The sequence below is a fragment of the Buteo buteo genome, chromosome 19 (assembly GCF_964188355.1).
Source record: "Buteo buteo chromosome 19, bButBut1.hap1.1, whole genome shotgun sequence".
Taxonomy (NCBI): Eukaryota; Metazoa; Chordata; class Aves; order Accipitriformes; family Accipitridae; genus Buteo; species Buteo buteo.
Window position 1 is genome coordinate 7,827,416 of NC_134189.1, and position 20,681 is coordinate 7,848,096.

General features: G+C 47.1%; 1 protein-coding gene across 5 annotated transcripts in view; it reads left to right on the plus strand.

The window, feature by feature from the left end:
* HIPK2 (homeodomain interacting protein kinase 2) overlaps positions 1–20,681 on the plus strand; it is a 132,159-nt gene that overhangs the window by 98,722 nt on the left and 12,756 nt on the right. For 3 of the 5 annotated variants that reach the window (XM_075051722.1, XM_075051720.1, XM_075051723.1), the window contains exons 4-12: positions 830–949; positions 1,679–1,777; positions 2,843–3,027; positions 6,859–7,021; positions 9,631–9,850; positions 11,436–11,557; positions 16,086–16,228; positions 16,585–16,764; positions 19,360–19,641. In XM_075051722.1, the coding sequence (XP_074907823.1) occupies positions 830–949; positions 1,679–1,777; positions 2,843–3,027; positions 6,859–7,021; positions 9,631–9,850; positions 11,436–11,557; positions 16,086–16,228; positions 16,585–16,764; positions 19,360–19,641 (1,514 nt within the window). The remainder of the gene's footprint in view (positions 1–829; positions 950–1,678; positions 1,778–2,842; positions 3,028–6,858; positions 7,022–9,630; positions 9,851–11,435; positions 11,558–16,085; positions 16,229–16,584; positions 16,765–19,359; positions 19,642–20,681) is intronic. The other 2 variants (XM_075051724.1, XM_075051725.1) reach the window with 2 other exon arrangements.

The window sequence follows — 20,681 nt, forward strand, 5'->3', positions numbered from 1 at the left end:
GTAGATGACTATTTTTAGTAGTTTTGCAGAGTTTGCAGCAATTCTGCAGAGTGAAATATTCAGGAGTCAGGAGATGCCAAAGTTAAGGTTTCGTGTGGCACCCCAGGCGTGTGTGAGATGGGTCTCTAATTGTGTAATCACAGACCCTTTCTCCTTTGAATAAATAAATTAAAGTCTGAGATCCTGGAAACACATGCATAGTATCTTTTAGCTGTGCGAGTGCCAGTGAGGTCATACTCATGGAAGTAACCCAAATAACAAATGAAGTCATGTAGGCAGTAGAGGTGAAGTACTTCACATACCATGAGGGTGTCAGTTTGTTTGAGTGTATATTTCATCTAAGTTCAAAGATAGTCACTTCGTAGTCCTCTGGTTTGAACTTCAGACTGCTCCTAGGAAAGGCTGTGCGCTCAGCTGGGGGAGAAAACAGCAGAATTTAGAGTGCAAATATGAAATGGTTGAAATTAACTCCTGGAGAGGAAAGCATGACATAAAAAGACACAAAGAGGTGAAACACCCCATTGAAATCTCTGTGTGGGTCTTCCTCTTTGACCTCTAAAACCTAGGGACTGTCCTCCCTTTATCTGTACTGTAAGGGTGAGTTTCCAGTCATGTACATGATAAATGGAGGGATGCCATATGGGAATTCTCTTTCCTCTCATTCCTTGCACTGGGTTGTTTGAGGTTTTTTTTGGTGAAGTCTAACTACGTGCTACGTTTTCTCTTTCTTTCTTTGTTCTATTGTTTTAAATGCCTCCTGCCCTCCTTCAAGGAAGACCTCCAGAGATCTTCACAGGATCAACAGTGACCTCTCATCCTTCTCTTACAGATTCGCTATATTTCACAGACACAGGGCTTACCAGCAGAGTATTTGTTAAGTGCAGGGACAAAGACTACGAGGTTTTTCAACAGGGATACAGACTCACCGTATCCTTTGTGGAGGCTGAAGGTAGGAAGACGTTCCCTTGTTTCTTTTACCGTGCAGTTGTTGGTTGGAAGTGAGCAGACATTCAGGTCACCTCAGAGCCTGTCTCTGCTTTTTGCAATGCAGCACAGACACTGGGTTGGGTATAGCCCGAGGTAAAACTGCCCTCCCTGATGTCTGCAGCCCTTAGCCCACCTGCTTAGCAGCGCTTTGTGGGAAATTTAAATCTGGAATCGACCTGGAAATCTCCCTCTAAGTAGTCAATGAATTGATGTGTAGTTTAAATGAAACGCACCCTGGGCAGACTTTGTTCTAGTGTCTAACTCATTGAGGGGGGAAAAAAAAAGAAAGCATTTTAATTCTGACAATCAAACCTGCTAGTAATGCAAGTGAGCCCTGAGTCTCTTCTACCAGCGTGTTTGGCTGCATTCAGTCCCCAAGGAGAGAGGCCAGTGGGCTTCTGGCTGTAAGGATGGGATGCTGAGCCTCATGCTGGGGTGGGTGTAAGAGACCTTTGGGACTCCCACTGTAGTTGCAAGGATCTTCTGAAGTGAAAAAGAACAGATAAATCACCTTGTGACACAAAAGCTGTCATATAACCATAGCAGAGATAGTGTGAATGTTATCTGGTCAGTCAAGAGAGACACAGTGGTCTCTGATGAGGGCAGGATAAGGCACAAGCTGGAAGTGGCACATAACCCGCAGCTGATTGCAGGGCAGTTCTGGTCAATGCCTGTCTCCTGTTTTGAGCAGACGCCAGATGATCATGAGGCAGAGACGGGGATTAAGTCGAAGGAAGCAAGAAAGTATATTTTCAACTGTTTGGATGATATGGCACAGGTAAGAGCATTGGTGAGTAACCAGCACAACTGCTTCATGTGTTTTCGGGCAATGCTAAGAAAGGGGAACTACATGATTTCTCTGTGTATTCTATTCTTGTGCCAGCTCCTGAGAAATACCGGGATTATGCCTAACAAATCAGCTCATCATGTGCTGCTTTGTAGGGGACACTGCACATAGGGGCATGTGGGCTCAATGTGCAGTAGTAAAGCAGCCTTGGAAAATGGCTAAGTCACATCTCTGAGTGGCAAAATCCTGCGTTTTCTCTTATGTCTCCAGTACTCCTTTGTGTGACTGCTGGCAAGTCACTTACTTCTCTATGCTTTAATATTTCCATTTGTAAAATGGTGACATTGAAAATAGTCACCGTGGCCACAGAAGAGCACGCTCTCTGTGAAACGTGGCTATCTGGGGTAATGGGGAGTACTAATTCACTGTGTCAGTTCCATGTGGTTGTGAAAGTTAATTCTGGCGTAACCACTCCTGCAACTGGAGTTTGTGCTAGTGCACAACACTAGCACAAAACTGGAGTTTGTGCTAGCAAAGTCTAGGCACTGTAGCATTCACCAGCAAACATGCAGGAACGGAGGACTGAGATCGGGGGAGACTGTGCAAATGGATGAAATAATATAACATGTGTTTTTTTCCTGGCACCTGATACACAAATGGGATGTTTCTCATAAACCTACCGACAATTTTTATTTATTTTATATATTTCTTGCTCACAGGACACATAGTTAAGCATCTGATAGCACAGTCCTTTATGTGATAAATATACTGATTATCAGAGCTTGCCTGCTACCACATGGAAGCTGTTCATCTTCAGTGGAGGGTGACTAAATGTTTCATTAGCCATTGACCCAAGCGAGCTGAACACTTAACAGTCTGTCTAGAGATGTGACATGCACAAGCCAGATGACTAGCCACTGCGGAGTCTGCCGTGTGACTTCAGCAACTACCCCTGTAGACAGGAAGGCTTGCAGGGCATGTGCTCCGACGAGGAGTAAACACAGTTTGCTGGAGACCTGACCATCTGCTCTTTCCCTGTAGCACTCACCCTTGTCCTTTCTCCTTTAGGTGAACATGACAACGGATTTGGAAGGAAGTGATATGTTGGTGGAAAAGGCGGACCGGCGGGAGTTTATAGATCTGTTAAAGAAGATGTTGACGATAGATGCAGATAAGAGAATAACACCCATTGAAACTCTGAACCACCCTTTTGTCACCATGACGCACTTGCTCGATTTCCCTCACAGCACACAGTACGTGGCGTTTGTTTCCCTTGAGTTTTGAATTGAGGGGTGAAGAGGAGAGCTGGTTGTGGTGGAGACCAAATGTATCTGAGAGGCATTATTAAGATGCTTAAGGCCTAAGTTTTAATCTTTTTCTGGTTAAAAAAAAAGAGGATTGCAAACTCTTAAGGTTGCAAGAATTGTGTTACAGGTGCTTGGCATTTAAAACACTGCAGTGTGTGCTACATTCATTATGTAAATATTCAATAATTACATATGTTTGCATTAAAATGCAGAAGAAATTATGCAATTAGTGCTCAAAGTATCAGTATATCTCAAAGAAATATAGTCCTGATTGTTACTGCAGTAATCAACCTTATCTTCAGTGGGGAGTCAACCCTTCCTCCCAGAACATTCCCATCTTGCAGGGGTCAGTTTGGGGCTGTTTGGTTTTCAAGGGAAGAGCTTGTTCTGCAGCAGGCTGGCTTACAGGCACAGGCAACAGGATGAGGAGTTCAGTTTTCAGCTTTGTTGTTGCCTGCCTATGTAACCTTAAACACCATGCTCCGACCTCAACTGACACATTTGTGGAATGGAGATGGGCTCCACTGCCCGATGGAGATGTGAAGTGTCGTGCCTTCAAGCCCGACTCCCCCATCTCCTAAGGCTATGTCACGGAGCGCAGCAGCCTGAAATGCAGGAAACCTGTGCCCAGCACATTGCTCTCGTCCTCTGGGCAGTTCATGTAGGGCCAGGCTGCTCAGATGCGAGTGAAGGCAGACACATAGCGGGAGTTTTCCAAAGCCTTCAGGACTCCCAGCTTTGAACATCCTGCTCTACAGCACTTTGCGGTTCAAGGTGCTTTTGCAGGGTGTCTCTTCACCTCATCAGGAGAACAGAGTTATGGGCACAGCATTGTACTTCATTGGGTGCCATGTGCATGGGTGTTAAAGGCTCAGGTGAGGACCTCGGGTACAAAAATAAAGGGGACTGCTTAAAAAGCCGTAGAGTATGTTTGTGTGGGTGCTGTGGAGCAACAGGTTAGTGCGTCACCTCTCCTGCCCCTATGTGTGCTCTTACCTGCAGTATTTGAAGTCCATTTAAGGCTGTTTTCCCTCTGTGAAGGAGCTGTAGCTGCCTTTTTGTTACATTTATCACAAGATAAGAGCAGCTACTTACCAGAAGGTAGTGGGTGCGTGATCTGTGTAGACCCAGACTTACCCTGCACAAACATCTTTGAGCATTGTTATCTAGAAGTAAATAGCAAGTGATAAATGTAATGAAAACAAGATGGGAGATTATTGTGCTAAACAGAGAGAAAGTAAGTTTCATATAAAAACATTCATAAATAAAAAAAAGACAGTATTTTCTAACTGTTAGCATCACATACTGAAGTCTTTTAATTTGCAACATTCCTTCTTACTGTGTAATAACTGATTGTGTAAGATAGGAGACATTTGTGGCATAATGCATTGCCATCAGAAATCTTTCCGCTAACGCAATAGACCATAATCGCATCTTCGTTTTTGAAGTGCTCACTTGTGGCTGCTCAGGCAAAGCCCCAGAAAGGTTGAAAATATCATTGGGGCCAATAGCAGTGAGAATTTTACCTGGATAAAAAATTCAGCATCAGGTCTCTGAATACTAAATGCTGTGCCAGCTGGGTGCATAACCCTGTGCAGCCCCTCCGTGTTGGAAGCGGTGATTGGGAAAGAGAGCAATAAGCTGTAACCAGCGTGGCAAGTTGATGGAAATTTTGTCTCTGATTGCCTGTGGTTTAGAGAATAGAAACTTCAAAGCCTCGAGAGATGCAGGGAGTTGTAATCTCTCTTGAAAGTAAATCAGGCAGCAGAGACAGTGAGAATATATGGAAGATGTAGCTTCTGGAAGGAATCTCTGCTGTGGCATGCTTCAGAGAGGCTGCAAGTTTGAGCAGCTCAAAAGGGGCTGTTCTGCTTACTTCCAAGCAAACAGCAAAGTGAGTTTAGCTCCCTCGTTTTAAGTATTTAACTGACTGGCTCTTAAATTGTTGTGTACTCCTTAGTCTTTCTGTCTGTTTTGCTCTGTCCCTGCCTCCCCCCCCCCCCCCCCCCCGCTTTTTTTAAAGTGTGTCTTTAAAGAGAACACAATATTACATTAGTAGAGATTATACCTTGTTATATAAAACCACTTGGTAACACACAGAGTTTACCATGTACAGAATATATGCTCTTTCCAGTGCTTTCTGCTTTTTGGAGGGAGAACTATATTCATAGTTGACTGGAAAAATGCAATCCACTAGTCTTCTATATTTATTTGATAAGTATTTGATTTTTCTGAATGTTCTGCAACTTACAGGTATTTCATAGTTATTTAAATGAATGCACATAATACATAGCTATGCAGTGTCCTGAGCCTGTCTTGTCTGCAGGTGTTTATGGCACAGATCCAGTTATCAAGATATTACCTGTAAGAGAAGAAAGATGACCATGTGAGTAAGAGACAAGACAGGGATAAAAAGATCTAGGTCCTCTTCCTGACCAACCCTAGAGATTATATGAACGTGTTCCTTTTGAAGGGACATTTTGTTTTGCAAAAATTATGTGAGGATGTGTTTACCTCCCCTACCTCTAACAGCTTAGATCATTACAAAAGAAATTATGTATGCAGCTGATTTTTTACAGCTACAGCTGATTTTTCACTGCTTGGATTTTCTATTTTTCTGGGTTGGGATAATGGAAATAAAATAAATGCCTTTATTCTTTTTTGGGTTGCGTTTCAGAGTCCGAGGTCACATTTGTAAAAACAATTATAGAAGAATTGTGGAAAACCTGTATTGGTTTTTAGACCTTGGAAAAATGAGATTTTATTAAAAATACCCTTTTGCCCAAGATTGCTATGTTGTTATCTCTTAAACCTCTGTACGCTTTGGTATCCCAATTATAAAAATGAAATACCAGCAGTTTCATGTACCAGACATCTAGAGTGCTCTAGCAATGCAGAGAGTATTTCATCTCCTTTACTGGGGATACAAAATATGATACTTTTCAAAATTTCCATTGCTATATCAATAACATTTAAAGGAAAGTCAGTGCAGAGGAAGAAGCTGTAATCTTCCCCCCCAGAGATCCAATCCTTAGGCTGAGATAACCTCAGAACCCGATTCCCTCAGGACATTGATGAATCTGATTTGGCATAACCTTTTGCGGTACGAATTGTCCCATTGACTGCAAGAGGACAGCTCATGTGCTTTAAGATAAGGATCTGCGGAAGTGTTTCGCCAGACAGGGCCAGTGTTTTAACCACTTGGCTGGACTCAGCTCTCAGTGAACTGCTTTTTAACAGGAATAACTAAGATTTTTCAGGGGTCTCAGTGAGGAGGAACAGTAAAATTCTTCCTTGCAAAAGACTTGTAAAACTACCTTTAGGCTTACACTGAGGCAGAAAGCGTGAGTTGTCTTTTCCTGTCAGGCTCAATCATCAGAAAAAAACCAGTATCTATCTTTCTTTCTTGCCCTCAGTCTTGCCTCTTTCAGTCTTTTAAAATAGCCACTTTGTATTTCTTGCCCTGTCAGGTAAAGAGCAACCCATTTGCTTGCTTTTTGTGACTTAGGTTGCAGTGCTCAGACCCATGGGGGCACCCAAGAGTCCCAGAGCAGCCGCTCTCATCCTCACACCCGTTTGGCCCTCTTCACTACAGGGTTCATCTGACTCTCACTGGTTGAGAGAGACCTGCATAAAATACCAAAGGGCTTTAAAAGCATGAAAAGTGCCAAGCCTGCAGTGGAGACCTAATGCAGGGCCACTGTGATGAACTGTTTACCTGTGTTGGTTGGTTGGCTGATTTTGCATTTCTTCCTTGTCCCCCCTTTCCTTACACAGTGTCAAGTCCTGCTTCCAGAACATGGAGATTTGCAAGCGGCGGGTGAATATGTATGACACAGTGAACCAGAGCAAGACACCATTCATCACCCATGTAGCCCCAAGTACATCGACCAACTTGACCATGACTTTTAACAACCAGCTGAACACAGTCCACAACCAGGTAAGGGCATCGATCAGAAGCAGCCAGTGCTTGAAACTTGTATGTCAGTAGGGTCCAGAATATGAAAAGCAAAGTAGCATCCTATTTAACGTGCCTGCAAAAAAATGGTACTTTTTCACTCTCCTTCCTCCACTCTTCCTCATTCTCTTTTCTTCAGGCAGGCGGTAATCTTGTGACATTTTGTGTGACGGTGAAATGTTGTCCTCGTTGTTTATGTTGTTGTTGGAGGTGATAAATCCTGCTTACCTGGGAAGTTGCTATGGGGAAAAGCTCATTAGTCCCTTAATGCAGCAAGCAGGACTGCACTCCCTGGGTCAGGTAGAAGTATTTGTGATCTTACAGCACTTCTTCAAATTGACATTGAAGTAAAAAGAATTTAAACCCTTCTGTAACAGACACAGCACTGTAACCGATTAACAGGAAAGAAGAGCTTAGCAGTAATGTTTATTCTTATCTCTCATTGGTTTTACTCCAGGTGCCACAGTTGACATGGGGACCCTGTGCACGTACCCCCACTCCGAACACGTTGCACTCTACATTGGTGGGCTCTGGCTTTGTAATCATGCTTTGGACTCTTGTATTAGTTTTATATGCCCCACTGTTGGGGGGTGCTGGGTCGACAAATTTTATGTGACTACCAGGCAAAGTTGTTTACTGCAGTACTGTATTACAACAGTGAAAGGAAACTCTCCAGGGGGAGACTGAAGCTCAAGAAATAGCTACTGTCTTTTAAGTCTTTTGGGAACAGGCAGCTCAAAATTCACTCTAGAGATTGCAGGTGGTGTTATGGAAATGGTGCTTGGAAAGCAAGGGAGCTAAAGGAGTCTGTGTAGATGTACAGGGTGTTCCTGTGTCACTCAGAAAACCAGACTTCATGACTCAGTTCTTGATACGTGTGATTACAGAAGGTCTTTTGGAACAATTCATTAAGCAGATGCAGAGAGAGATAGGTCATGGCTTGGTGTGATAGGGTATTAGTTACAAACACCGGTTCCTTTCCTTGGCTGTTTCTGAGGTGCTGACTAAAGAAATGCATGCTACATGCTCCTCTAGGCCCCAGCTGCAGGGCAGAGACGCCATTTGTACCACAATAGCTAGTAGGAAATGCAGACTTGCTTTCGTTTCCTCGCAACTCACTTGATGTTAAGATCAGTTGTTGGCTGGGGAGATCCGTGGTAATCTCCGAACTCTTGTAAGGGGGGGGTGTTGTGAGCAGAACCGGTATCTCCAGTGTTCCTGGAAGAAGTGGTAGAAACATTTCCAGGAAGGGTGTTTTAATTTGAACAAGCTCTAAACCTTTCACCATTCTCTTCAACATATCGCTCATCTTGGCTCTCTGGTGCTCCCTGTCTCTGCAAAATATCTGGGGATTGCCTCCTTCCAGTTATGACTCCTGAGATTAGGAGCGTGGGAGCTGTTGTGGTTGCTGCTCGGTGTGTTGCACAAGGGAACAGATTGCACTTCTCTGCCTCTGCACAGAGAGGGGAGGAAGAAGAGGAGAAAGAAATGTTTTACCATTGCATCCCTCGTGGCTGTGGTTGTGGCTGTGGCAGTGCAGCATGGGTACCCTTCCCGGGCCCAGTGGCAACCAGGGCAGTGCAAAACGCTTCACCAGCTGCCTCCTGCAGCTTGGATCAAAGCCTCATCCTGGGTTCATATGTTCACCATGAGAAAGTGTTGTCTGTCCTACCTCCAGCAGTGATGCTGGTGCGTTTGGATGAAGGGCAAAAGTGGGCTTAGGTCTGGTAGAGTCTAACTGCCTAGACACGAATGCTAAGGACATATTTTTATAGACCAGTGGCAGAGCTGTTTAGGGGTTGTTTGTCTGCAACTGTTACAGACTCAGTCCAAATAAAAAACAAGTCACCCTGAGATTTCTAGATGTTTCGCAGAACACTGGGCTGATTTTTGTGGCTTTGCAATGTCCCCTGCTGAAGTTTCTGCTCTGAGAGATTTTAAAGTCAAGCCAAGCGAAGTTTGGACTTTGAAAGTATTATTATTATTACCTCCTGTTACGCCTTCTGATTCCTTTGAATTCAAAACATAATTCAAGGGGCATGTGCCGCCTTAGTTACAAGGTAGAGGAAAGGCTGGAATGAGTCTCCCCTCTCAGGATGCGGCTTCACAGGGCATGGAGGTGCTGAGTTTCTTTTACCTAAGAAATGTGAGCTGGTTCTAGAGCTATGTGCATGATGAGAGAACAAAGTGATTTGGGGATAGTAGCATTTTCTGAACCCACCTTCGTCATGCTGGAAATCAGAGCCAGTTGGGCGATAAATGGGGCTACAGTTCTCCTTTGGAGAACGTGCTATGTCTCCGAGCAGTACACAGCAGCGCTGCATGGCCGGAGGTCCCGTGGCATGGTACAGCTGTGGTTACTCAGGCAGATCATGCTCCTTTCCCCATCGCTGCCCTTGCCTCTGTGCTCCTCAGTGTCCTGTTCTACCCCTTGTTTGGTTTTGGTTTGCTGTTTTGGTTTTGTTTTGTTTTGTTTTACTTTATCTTACACTATTTTACTTTTTTATTTTATTTTTGGATTTTGCTTCTTCCAACGTACCCATCTCCCTCATTTTTTGTTTGTTTTTGTTTAATTCCCGTCATTCCTTTAGACCACCAACCTGGCTCCCACCTCCTCCAGTGCCACTATTTCCTTAGCCAACCCCGAGGTCTCCATACTAAATTACCAATCTGCACTCTACCAGCCCTCAGCGGCATCCATGGCTGCGGTGGCCCAGCGGAGCATGCCCCTGCAGACAGGAACAGCGCAGATCTGTGCCCGGCCCGACCCCTTCCAGCAAGCTCTCATCGTCTGCCCACCAGGCTTCCAAGGTAAGTAACAGCCTTGCCAGGTCTTGGCCAGTCGCTGCTCCCTCCCCACTGCTGTTTCATCTAGCTCTTGTCGGAAACAAGCTTCCTTAGTGCAGATCATATGGTAGAAAAATTGCTGGCCTAGTAAATCAGAGCAATGAGGTTGTTACAGATGGAAATGTTTGCAACAGTGGAGGATCTTGCAGGCACCTCCAACGTCATGAGTTGGAGGTGGCTGGTCTAAAACAATGGGGCGTGCGCCAAGAAGGGGCTGGGGGAGAATATGTGATATTTTTTTTCATTTGCCCTGAACAGAATTTGAGGCTCTTCTGCCTCACTTTGGTGAACTTGAAAATTTTCCCCCACAACAACGTTCAATTGGTACATAAATAATGGGTTCATTGCTTCTCAGTGATTCAATTGTTAAAAGGGGGACTCGGGAGGTTAATGCAGCAGAGAGTGTGGTCCTGGTGGAGATGAGGGTTTGTCACCGTAACAGATGCTTATGACCATTTATCAGTACAATTCCTTCAGCTCCAGCCCTGCTGCAAACAACTCTGCCTGTGTATACCAGTGGCAGGTGCCACTGTCAACTTGGGTGATGATCAGATTTAGCCACTTGTCCTTCCCTTGACTTTACATGCTGTAGTAATTTGGAAAAACTAGCCAGGCATCTGTAGGAAGTGGTCTAAATAGACCTTGGTTCAGCTGGTGCAACTTCTGCTCTTCATTTCTACAAGCCTGTCTGTTCAGAAGTCTCCAGGCACTTGTTAAATGTTCTGCAAGATTATCAAAGCTCTTTTGAACTAGAGGAGTTTAGCTAGACCTCTTCTACATAGTTAGAGTCCATCTCAAGGGTTTGACTTCAGAAATGTATTGCTGGAATATGTAACCTAACATCTTCCACTTGCTGTCTTGAGAAAACTCTAAAGCAGAGGAGGTAGCACAGGCTGTGCCACACGCTAAGGTGGCGGAGAGGGAAGCTTCCTCCAGCTCAGTTAGGCTAATGCATGGCTGAGTCAGCAGTGATTGGAGTTTGGGGTGCGCTAGATTACACGGTCAGATCAGAGCCTTTTAAATGTGAGTTCAGAGAAGCTGTGCAAGAGAAAATCACCTGTCCTTGTCAAGGCTGAGTGCAGAGTTCTGGATTCCTGTCCCACTGTCCCACTTTGGTCTAAAGAGAGCATTGTCACATAGCAATGAGTTTTGGCTGGCAAGGACCATTTTCTGTTTTCAAACCAGAGAATATAGGGGAAGAAAAGGCATTCCCTCCGCTCTCTATCTTTTTTTCCCCGTACATATTGTACTGAGATGTTTCCCATGCATTCAAGGTCCCATAAAAATATGAACTCGGCTAATCCCTTAACATCTTTGAAAATGTCTTTTCTGCACCCTTATACATGTATCATATTTATGAACATTTGATGGACGTCTTTGGGCTGGGGAAGAATATGTGGGACTCTGAGAGCCCGATTTTTCGGAGGGACTGAACACTGCAATTGAAGTGGACATCAGCAGCTGCCTTTAGGCACCTCTGAATACCACACTCCTGTTCCTAGCAATGCTGTTGATGGCTAATGCTGTACCTTCTGTGCTGGTGGAACAGGGTTACAAGCCTCCCCTTCGAAGCATGCTGGGTATTCAGTTCGGATGGAGAATGCCGTTCCCATTGTCACTCAGGCTCCTGGGGCCCAGCCTCTTCAGATCCAGCCAGGACTCCTCGCACAGGTAAGGAGCTCTGAAGACACCAAACTTGGCAGGTATTTTTTGTGTTGTTTAGCTTTTGGAGGCTGAGGAGAGTAGCTTTCTCTGAGGGCCTTCTGTGGTGTGGTTTGGAGACTTGGGCAGCCATATAAAGCTCTCCAGCTTTCTCTGAAATGTCCAAACCTCCCCTAGTTCATTGTTCAGCTCACAGGCTATGTCAGAGTTGCAAAAGTCTCTGGAAAGACCTTTTTTCCTTCTGCTTCTCCACTGGAATCAGTGGGAAGCCTCAGGGGAAGCTGCATCAGGCCTCAGCTGAGGAGGAATGGGTAATAACCTTCCTACATCCCGAACTCGCAGTCTCAGTGATAGTTTGAGGCCAGGAGTTGTGCTGGTGAATTGCTGCTGCCGATAAATATCTTTCATGCTTTATGTTTGCTCCCTTCTGTTTTATGAGCTGCCCCCTGCTCTTAAGTTATGAGAGAGATGTAGGGGCCAGAGGCAAGGGCCCCACAGCCAAGGACCTCTCCTTGTCAGCAGCACTTGTTGGCACAGTTGTCTGAAATGTGTTCACAGAAAAAGCATGGTTCCTCCCAGGAAAAAAAACAAAGAGGAATGGGTACCGCTGATCACATGCACATCCTCAAGGGGAACTGCAGCTCCTCAAAAAGGAGGAGTAGTTCATTCTTCCTTGTGCTTGCTTCAGCGAATCTGCCCCTACTGGATTTCAGCTGGTGCCATGGTACCTCTGCCAATATCAGGCATGTTTCTGGCAGGAAAAAAAAAAAAAAAGCACCTACTATACTTAGTATTAAGTTGTGCAGCCTGGAAAAGATGACCTACAAGTCAAAAATTCATGCCTCTGACTCAGGGTTGGTTGATCTGCCATGCCTTCATTAATGCCAGCTTGGTCATACACAGTCAGGTACCAGCAGACTTTGGGGTTTACGCCTGTGCGTTGCATTGCTGGGGTAAGATTGTTGGTGCAATTGCCTTTCTTTGCCAGCTACCAGTTATGCTTATCTGGTGAAGGCAGAAACACAACTTGCAGCCTGCGTGATTTCCATTAGCTAATGTGCCCTGCCTCTTCCCAATAGCAGAGTCTTTGTTAGAGGGCTGTCTGAAACATCGAACCTATCTCTCCTGCAGCCTGTCGTAACAACCTCTCTTGTTTGGTAGGAAAGGAGAGCCTAAGAGGCATGGAAAACAAAAACAATAGCAAAGTCAGCAGCAGCCTGTGCAGGCATGGTTGCGGGCTCCTATTGCTTGTGCAAGAAGTCAGCCAAGGAAGTGGATGAAGGAGGTGACGGAGCTTTGCACGCCTCTGCCGTTCTGCCAGGCCTCCCTATGTGTGCTGTTACGTGGGGCTTGAAGGGGTGAGGGTCAGGTCTGAAGCATCCCAAAGGCAGCAGGATCCTGAAAGATCTCAGGACCTCCAGCTCCTTTTTTCTCGAGGTGGCCTTGTTGGGGTCACCACGCAGTCTGTGGGAGGGAGGGACTGTTCAGGAGGAGCTTTGCTACCAATTTCCATGCTGCCCCTGCTACATTAACTCCTATTTCACGGGCTGCCCCCACTCATACTTTCTACCGACATTTTATTTGCTCTCACTTCCACAAGGGAATTTAAGCTGTTTGTGAGAAACACTCCTCACTTGCATAGATTTTTAATTTTTTATTTCATAAAAGAGAGGCAGTCTGCCTGTTGATATATCTGTCTGTCTCACGCGATGAGAAATGCTAGCTGCCACTCTGATGGCAAGGCACTCTGATTGATGCTGGTGGCATCTGGTGTCCACGGGTCTCGCTCGGTTCGGGCTGAGCAGCTGGTCTGATAAACAAATCTGTACCCAATTCCAGTTTCCTGAATGGAAAAACACAGCTTCTTTGTAATGCATTGTAGTCACATCTGATCTCTGAGCGGCTGCATGTGTCTCTCTCAGCAGAGAGCTATTCCTCTCAGGCACAGCTGCTTATCTAATGCTCTTCAGACCAGACCGTGCGATTGCTCCAACTACTAGAGGGACTGTCCATGGCAGAGCGCGTAGCACTTCTGTCTTTCCACCCACCTTATTTGTCCCACTGATCAGGCACGATGCTGCTCCTTGTGCTCCCAGCACTCTGTAGTGCCATCGAGCTTCCTCCCCTGCCCAGCATGCGGCACAGGTCACTGTGCCTGCCTGCATAAGTACGGCTGTGGCTGGCAAAGCCTTACTGCGTCCCAGTGCAGCTGGCGTCCAGCTCTCCCTGTGCGTTTTGCATGAGACCAGCAGTCCCAGAGGAAAGACAGGGGAAGGAGTTCCAGGAGCTGGAGGGACCCAGGGTACAGGCAGTGATGGATTTCGAGCATCATCTCTGGCAGCTGTGTGTCTGCAGCCTGTGGCGTGGAGCTAGAGAGAGCAAGCAGTCTGCAAGACGCAGAGCCAGTGGTGAAAGTTACTTACTTGTAACTTCTCTGAGTCTATTTTTACCCTCTCAAGCAAGTGTGATCCACATACTGTATGCACAGAGACCAGTGAAAGAGACTGATCCTGTCTTTACTAATAGCTCTCTGTAGCTTCAGATCTCAAAAGAGACAAAGCTGTACAGTTCTCTGGCAGGCTTCCATGACATGACCCAGAACTGTCCCCTGTCCTTGAATAACACCCTGAATTCTTGATTTTGTCTTCTTTTAACTCCTTCCCAACAACACTTCTTCCCACAGAGGTCCTGCCACTGGCTTTCGGAACAAAACATGCTTATTCTGTTAGTCATTTTTGCTCTACATCCGAAGCGGGAGCTCTGTTGCAGGGGCTCTGCCACGGCGGCACAATTTCACAGTAATGCAATAACTGAGAACAGGCTGCGGCTGCCGGCACAAGCCTCCCGTGTGTAAGCACAACGCACTGTGCTAGTGGATCAGCCTAGACAAGTCTTATCTGCAGATTAAATGATTCAGTGGTCCTTACCTAATAAGTGAGGAATTTGTGCCTGGACCCTGACACTGCATCTAAATTTATGCACTGCAGTCGGGAAAGGAGCTTAGATTTGTTCAGTTCTCTTCCTGAAAAGGGAGGAAGCAGATTTCTCTGCAAGTAAATCCAGGTGGTCCCCTGGGACTGACTGCAACAGTAGTTTAGTCTCCTCTTTTAAATCAAAGCTGGGAAAAAAAGAAAAGGGAAAAAAAAAGAAGCTTTTCTTCCTCCCTGATCTTTTTGTGGCTTTGCCTCTTCCTCCTACCTGCTCTGAGCAGCACCGGTCTGTAGTTGTGGCTCCTTAGATGAAGAGTTCTCAGGAGCCCTGTGACTGTCCATCCTTTGCAGATGTTGCTGAGAGGCCTCACCGCAGCAGCCTTTTCATTGAACTCAGCAACGTGGAAAATTACGAGACAGTCAAACTTTGGAGCAGAACTGGGAAATGTGGGGTTTGGGGATGGTGGTGGTTTGTTTTTTTACTGGGGAATAGGAGGGAATCATGGGGACAGTTAACAGGATTCTTGTGAGGATGGAGATGGGGACAAATGCATGCCTGGAGGAAGCCTCCTCTCTAAAATTTGGCCTCCTTAGAGCTGTGAGATAACACAACATGGGTCCAATATAGTAGTACCAGTCGGGACTAAGGAGGACTGTAGCTGGTACCCCTGTGTTCCCCAGCCCAGGCAGTGAGAAGCTGCTGGAGCTGCCTTCAGGCAGCACATAGCAAAGAAAGTTTCCCAAGTCAAAAAAACCATGCGTCTGACTCGCCTGTGGAGTCACCAGAGCAGGATGACCTGAGTCATGCCTGTGGCAGCACAGCTGGAGGGATGGTTGCGTAGCAGAGCGATGGCTCAACTCACAGGGCAGAGATTTCCACCCCTGCGAAGGGGGGCACACACTCAGAAAAAGCCGGAGAGCACAGGGAGCAGGCAGGCACGCGATGGGTAGCCGTGCGTGGCTCCCCTCTGCTTTGGCCAGGGGGATCCTGGTGAGCTGGAAGCAGGCGACCGGGCTCCCGTGCAGCAAGATGTTCCTCCTGAGGAGCGCTCGCTGACTGATGCGCATTCGCTTTTGGTATCCCCAAATTCACCTTTTTTCCCTCCTCGCAAAAGCCTTGCAGCCCCCTGTTCTGTTTTCTGATCCTTGAAAAGTTCATTCTCCTTTTTAGTTCCTTTAAGTTCCTGAAATCCTTTAGGTCCTGTTGGGGTGGGAAGGAAAATTGGCTGTAGAAGGGGGAAAATAACAATGGGACCATGGTGCCCAGCTGATCTGGAGAGTCAATATTAAAAGGTGCTAAAGACTTTGATGTTTGGGTTGAAATGCTGACCCGTTTCGATCCCTCCCATTCCCAGTTTAACCTAAAACACAGCTGCTGCTTTGGAAGGCGGGGATTTTCTTTCCCTTCCTTTGCGCTCTCTATATTGGTAATTTTTACTGCTTTTACTGCCATTTTCTAACAGTGTTTGTCACCTATGACTGAAAAGTGGTAAGCGCGGGTAGTATGACCGTGATCATTATTAGGACCCCCAGCTGAGCCCGGACCGCCGCTCACGCTCGGCGTACGATGCCTCTGGTTAAGAAATTGTTTTCCCTCTGTCCGACAGCAAGCGTGGCCCAGTGGCACTCAGCAGATCCTGCTCCCTCCTGCCTGGCAGCAGCTGACCGGGGTGGCCACCCACACTTCTGTCCAGCACGCGACCGTCATCCCGGAGTCCATGGCAGGCACCCAACCGCTGGCAGACTGGAGGTAAACTGGAGGGTCCCCCAAGTGCCCACCGGTGCTGGAGGAGGCGTGAGAAGAACCGGGGCGGGAGGGACGCGGTCTTGCGAGGCTGTAGAGCCGGCGGGGGGAGAAGGGCTGAGGCTGCGGCCTATAACCCCCTGTCTGAGAGCTACGGGCAGCTTCTCCGTTCCCCATCCTTGCAGTGGAGGGCCGTGTCCACGCCGCCGCCTTCAGTGGGTTCCCTGAGGGAAACGCTCCTTCCCGGGGAGGACGGGGATCCTGACGGGCCCTGGAGGAGGGTGCCTCGGCGAAGGCGCCGGGAACCTGCGGAAGAGCCGCCGGCTGCCTTTTAACCGCGTGCCCGTCTCCCCGCTTTGCAGAAACACCCACGCTCACGGCAGCCATTACAATCCCATCATGCAGCAGCCGGCGCTGCTGGCGAGCCACGTCACCCTCCCTGCGGCCCAGCCCGTCAACGTGGGCGTCGCGCACGTCATGCGCCAGCCGCCCGCCGCCGCCGCCTCCGCCAGGAAGAGCAAGCAGCACCAGTCGGCGCCCCGGTGAGTGCGGGTCGTGGCGTCGGCGAGGCACGGCTCCGTGCTGGGGTTGTGGGGAAGGCAGCCCTCCCGACGTGAAGCGCGCTGACTGACTTCGGCGGGGCGAAAGGAGGTTCGTCCCCTGGCCCGTGAGGGATTGGATCACGCTTTTTTGCGACCGGGCTCTTTGCTGCTTCGCCTTTTCCGTACCCAGGTCAGGAGGGCAGGGGGTAAGAGGCGGTCAGGTGCATTTTATACCCGGTGAGCATCGTTTTGTTGGTGGCTGGAGGGGGTGCAGGATGGGAGACTCGGGCCCTGTTCATACAGCTCGTGATGCTGCTGCGATTACCTGAGGCCTTGTTGTCGCCGTAGTTAAAAAGGTAACTATATTCTCAGGTCAGCGTGGTGCAATGCCCGGTCGCCGCACCTTTTCTTCCCACATCACCTCTGCCCCCACTCCTGAGGTGCAGTGTCTGCATTTGCAACAGGATGGTGCACCTCCAGGGGACCAGGTCTTCAGGAACACGCGTCTGGTGCGTGCACACGAGATCTGCCCTTTCAAAAGCAATGGGACGATGAGCTATCTTCTGAGCTTTAGTGCCCTGCAGAGCGGAGAACTGGGGTGGCTTTAGGCCACCTTCAAGCTCTCTGGCTCCTAACGTAGGTGGGTGGCCCCTATCTTCAACAGTACACACCAGCAACAGGTACCCGCACTGGCCTTTTTCTAATCATAGCAGCATAAAGCAGGAAGCATTTTATAAGGACATCTTATACAGGGGCAGTCCTTAGTCACCTAAATCTATCAACTCTCAGCAGGACCTTTTGGCTCTGCAAGGAAGAGACAGGGTTTTGGTTCATATGATGTTATGTGGCACAACTCAAATGGTAGGATGATTGCGGTGCCTGTCACAGCACAGTAATCTTGCCTAGAGGACAAGGCTGTTTAAGATGTATGTGCAGCTGTTCCTGGGAAAAGTCCTCTGGGCTATGAAACTAGCGCGTTTCTTTAAAAAAACCCAAACCATAACAGCACAGGGGAGAGAACCAAAATGGGTCACCAGTTGTACAGTGGCAAAAACAGTGGAGCTTGTGGTTTTCCTGGGTGACTGGACTGGGGCCAGAGGAGCTCCGAGTTCACAACCAATTTGACTCTAGTTAAGAGGCCACTATTTAAATCCTTCCCATTTATCTGCTCTCTAATGTTGCATTTACTTTGGGTGGGCTCCAGCTGTCTTAGTCCATTCGTAATGTAGAGGAGAGGCAGCTACGTCCCCAGCAAGCCAGCAAAAGAGAGTGCCTGTTGCAACCAGTGTGCCTGTGCAGGGCTTTCCCTCTCCCTTCCCTCTCCAGAGGCAGGGTGGCAGTGTCCAGGAGGAATCGGAGCTTTCAGAGCAACGGTTTCTACGGCTTCATTGATTGTGAGGCTTTTGTAGCCAAATGAGGAACGTGCTCCTTTGGAGAGGAGGGTACTCCATGCTGCTCATTGGTATTCAAAAAGCACTGCAAATGCTACTGTGCAGCCATTTGTTATGCAAAAGACCCTGTGTAAGTTGGTATAGTGTGATACGTCCAGAGTGACTTCCTTTTGATGGATGCTACCTATTCCTTTTGTTAGCTCTCAATGTGCAGCCCAGGCCCCACTGTAGAACAAAACCAGGACTTTGGGGTTTTTTTCATTTTTGAATCTGCAAACGTTCTGCAATAGGCAGAAGAAAAACAAGAAATACAAGAAAGGAAATTTGGGAAATGGGTGAAATGGGCTTTTGTCAGTGTGCTTTGGTAAATATTCCCCTCTGCAGACCTGCACTGCGCTATTTGGTGGACAGGTTCTGTGTTCAGATCCCAGATCCTAGTGGGCCCTTTCCAACTGTCAGGCAGGGAAACTGAAGTAGGAAGACTGGGAAAAAAACAGGACCTGAGTATGTTTTTCTACTGCATAATGAAAAGGTGGTTCTTTTCTTTCTGATTTATATATGCTGTATCTGCTGCCTCACGTGGGAATGAAATGAAATTGAGTATATGCCCCCCCATCTGCGTGCTTTCATCCATGGGACTCCTCTATCCTAGAGGATGAAGCGTTAGGCATGAAATGTTCATTGAAAAGATTCTTAAACAGAAAAATAAATTTTCAACTAAGAAAACAGTTTTCCTGATAAATGATTGCTGTTTTCCACAACAAATTCTAGTTTTACCTTTAGCTTTTTCTGGCCAAAAAATAACTGGTCATGATGCATCCCTGCAGGATACAGGAGAAAGGGATTATTGCTTGGGTTCTTCTTGCTTCTGCGACAGCCATACTGTGCCTGCCTGTGTTTTGTATGTCTGGGCTGTGTGACTAGCCTCTACCTCCCAGCACAAACTCCTGGGAGGCAGCATTTCTCATTTGGTAATTTCTAGGGAAAACAAAATTGAATTTTTTACGGAAGGAAACTACTTTTCAGCCAATTATATGAATAAGTCATGTGAGGCACTCTGTCCTTTGAAGAGGTAACTGTGCGAATTTTGCAGTTTTCCTGTACTCCATAAATCAATGCCACTGAATCAGAGACCAGGAATCAAAAGCCATGGCGACGAGCAGCTTAAGCAAACCGTGTTTTAACCAACCTTTCCCATTTCCAGAAACGCATCCACCTATGAAGTTTCATCCTCTCAATCCATCAGCTCGCCTCAGCGGTCGAAACGAGTGAAGGAAAACACGCCTCCCCGCTGTGCCATGGTGCACAACAGCCCTGCCTGCAGCACCTCCGTCACGTGCGGCTGGGGCGACGTGGCGACCAGCACCACGCGGGAGCGGCAGCGGCAGACGATAATCATTCCCGACACCCCTAGCCCCGCAGTGAGTGTCATCACGATCAGCAGCGACACAGATGAAGAGGAGGAGCAGAAGCATGCACCCACCAGGTGAGCAGCGGCTCTCTGCTCTCCTCTGTGTGTAGGAGAGACAGACAGAGGCAGACAAGTGCTGGAACGTCCCAGGAATTGCTGTAGGGTCCCAGGAGCTACAGTTGGGTCGCAGCACCCGGGTCGTCTCTCATTTCAGAGGAAGGGTGATGGGGAGGCTTAAATACTAGCTGAGGACTCCACAGGGTTAGGTGATGTTCCCTACCATGCTGTACATTTGCTGTGTGACCTTGGAGAAGTGTAGTAGTCTTTCTGTGCCATACTCTAAGAGGAAATAATAGTTTTCTCTATCATCTCACAGGACTGTTGAAAGAAGACTTTAGAGATCCTATGGTGATGAGCCCCTTTAAGTCAAGTAGCTGTTTAAAACAAAGACAAGAAGAAGGGCTTGGAAGGAAGATAGCTTAAAATTCCCTTTTCTCTTTCTAAGTGATCCAGCCATCTGTAAAGAGCATTAAATGACACCTTCCATATGTGCTATTTTCCATAAAAAGGTCCTGAAAAACAGTTAGTGGTTGTGTCATAAACACTCAGTAATGGTAAATACATTGCAAGAGGTTTGCTCAGTTCCGATTGTGTTGCCGAAACATCCCTGATCTATTGTAAAAAGTGGCAGAAACTGATTGCTTTTTGACTGACTGCAGAGAGGCATAGAGGAGGCTATAAAGACCATGGTGACTGAGTTTGCTCCTCAGAGAATTAACTCACCCGTGGCCCAGGACTGCTGCCACTGCTGATCATCTACTGTGGATGAGAGAAGACTTAATTTTCCAGGACTGTCTTTTCAGCACCTTTCGTCACATGCAAGCACTCTAGGTTTCCCATCTGATGCCAGTCACAAGACATCACTCTGCTTTATAAGTTGTAGAGAAGTAGCCTTGCAAACAGCTGAATAATTATACCATCTTTATGTTGGTAAATGAGCTAGGAATTTTTTAACCTTATCCGTTCAGTATTGTCGAGAGAATTTTTTTTTAAATGTATTTAGAATGTGCTCCATGGTAGATTTTCCTTTAATCACTGGAGATATCTATCTAAAT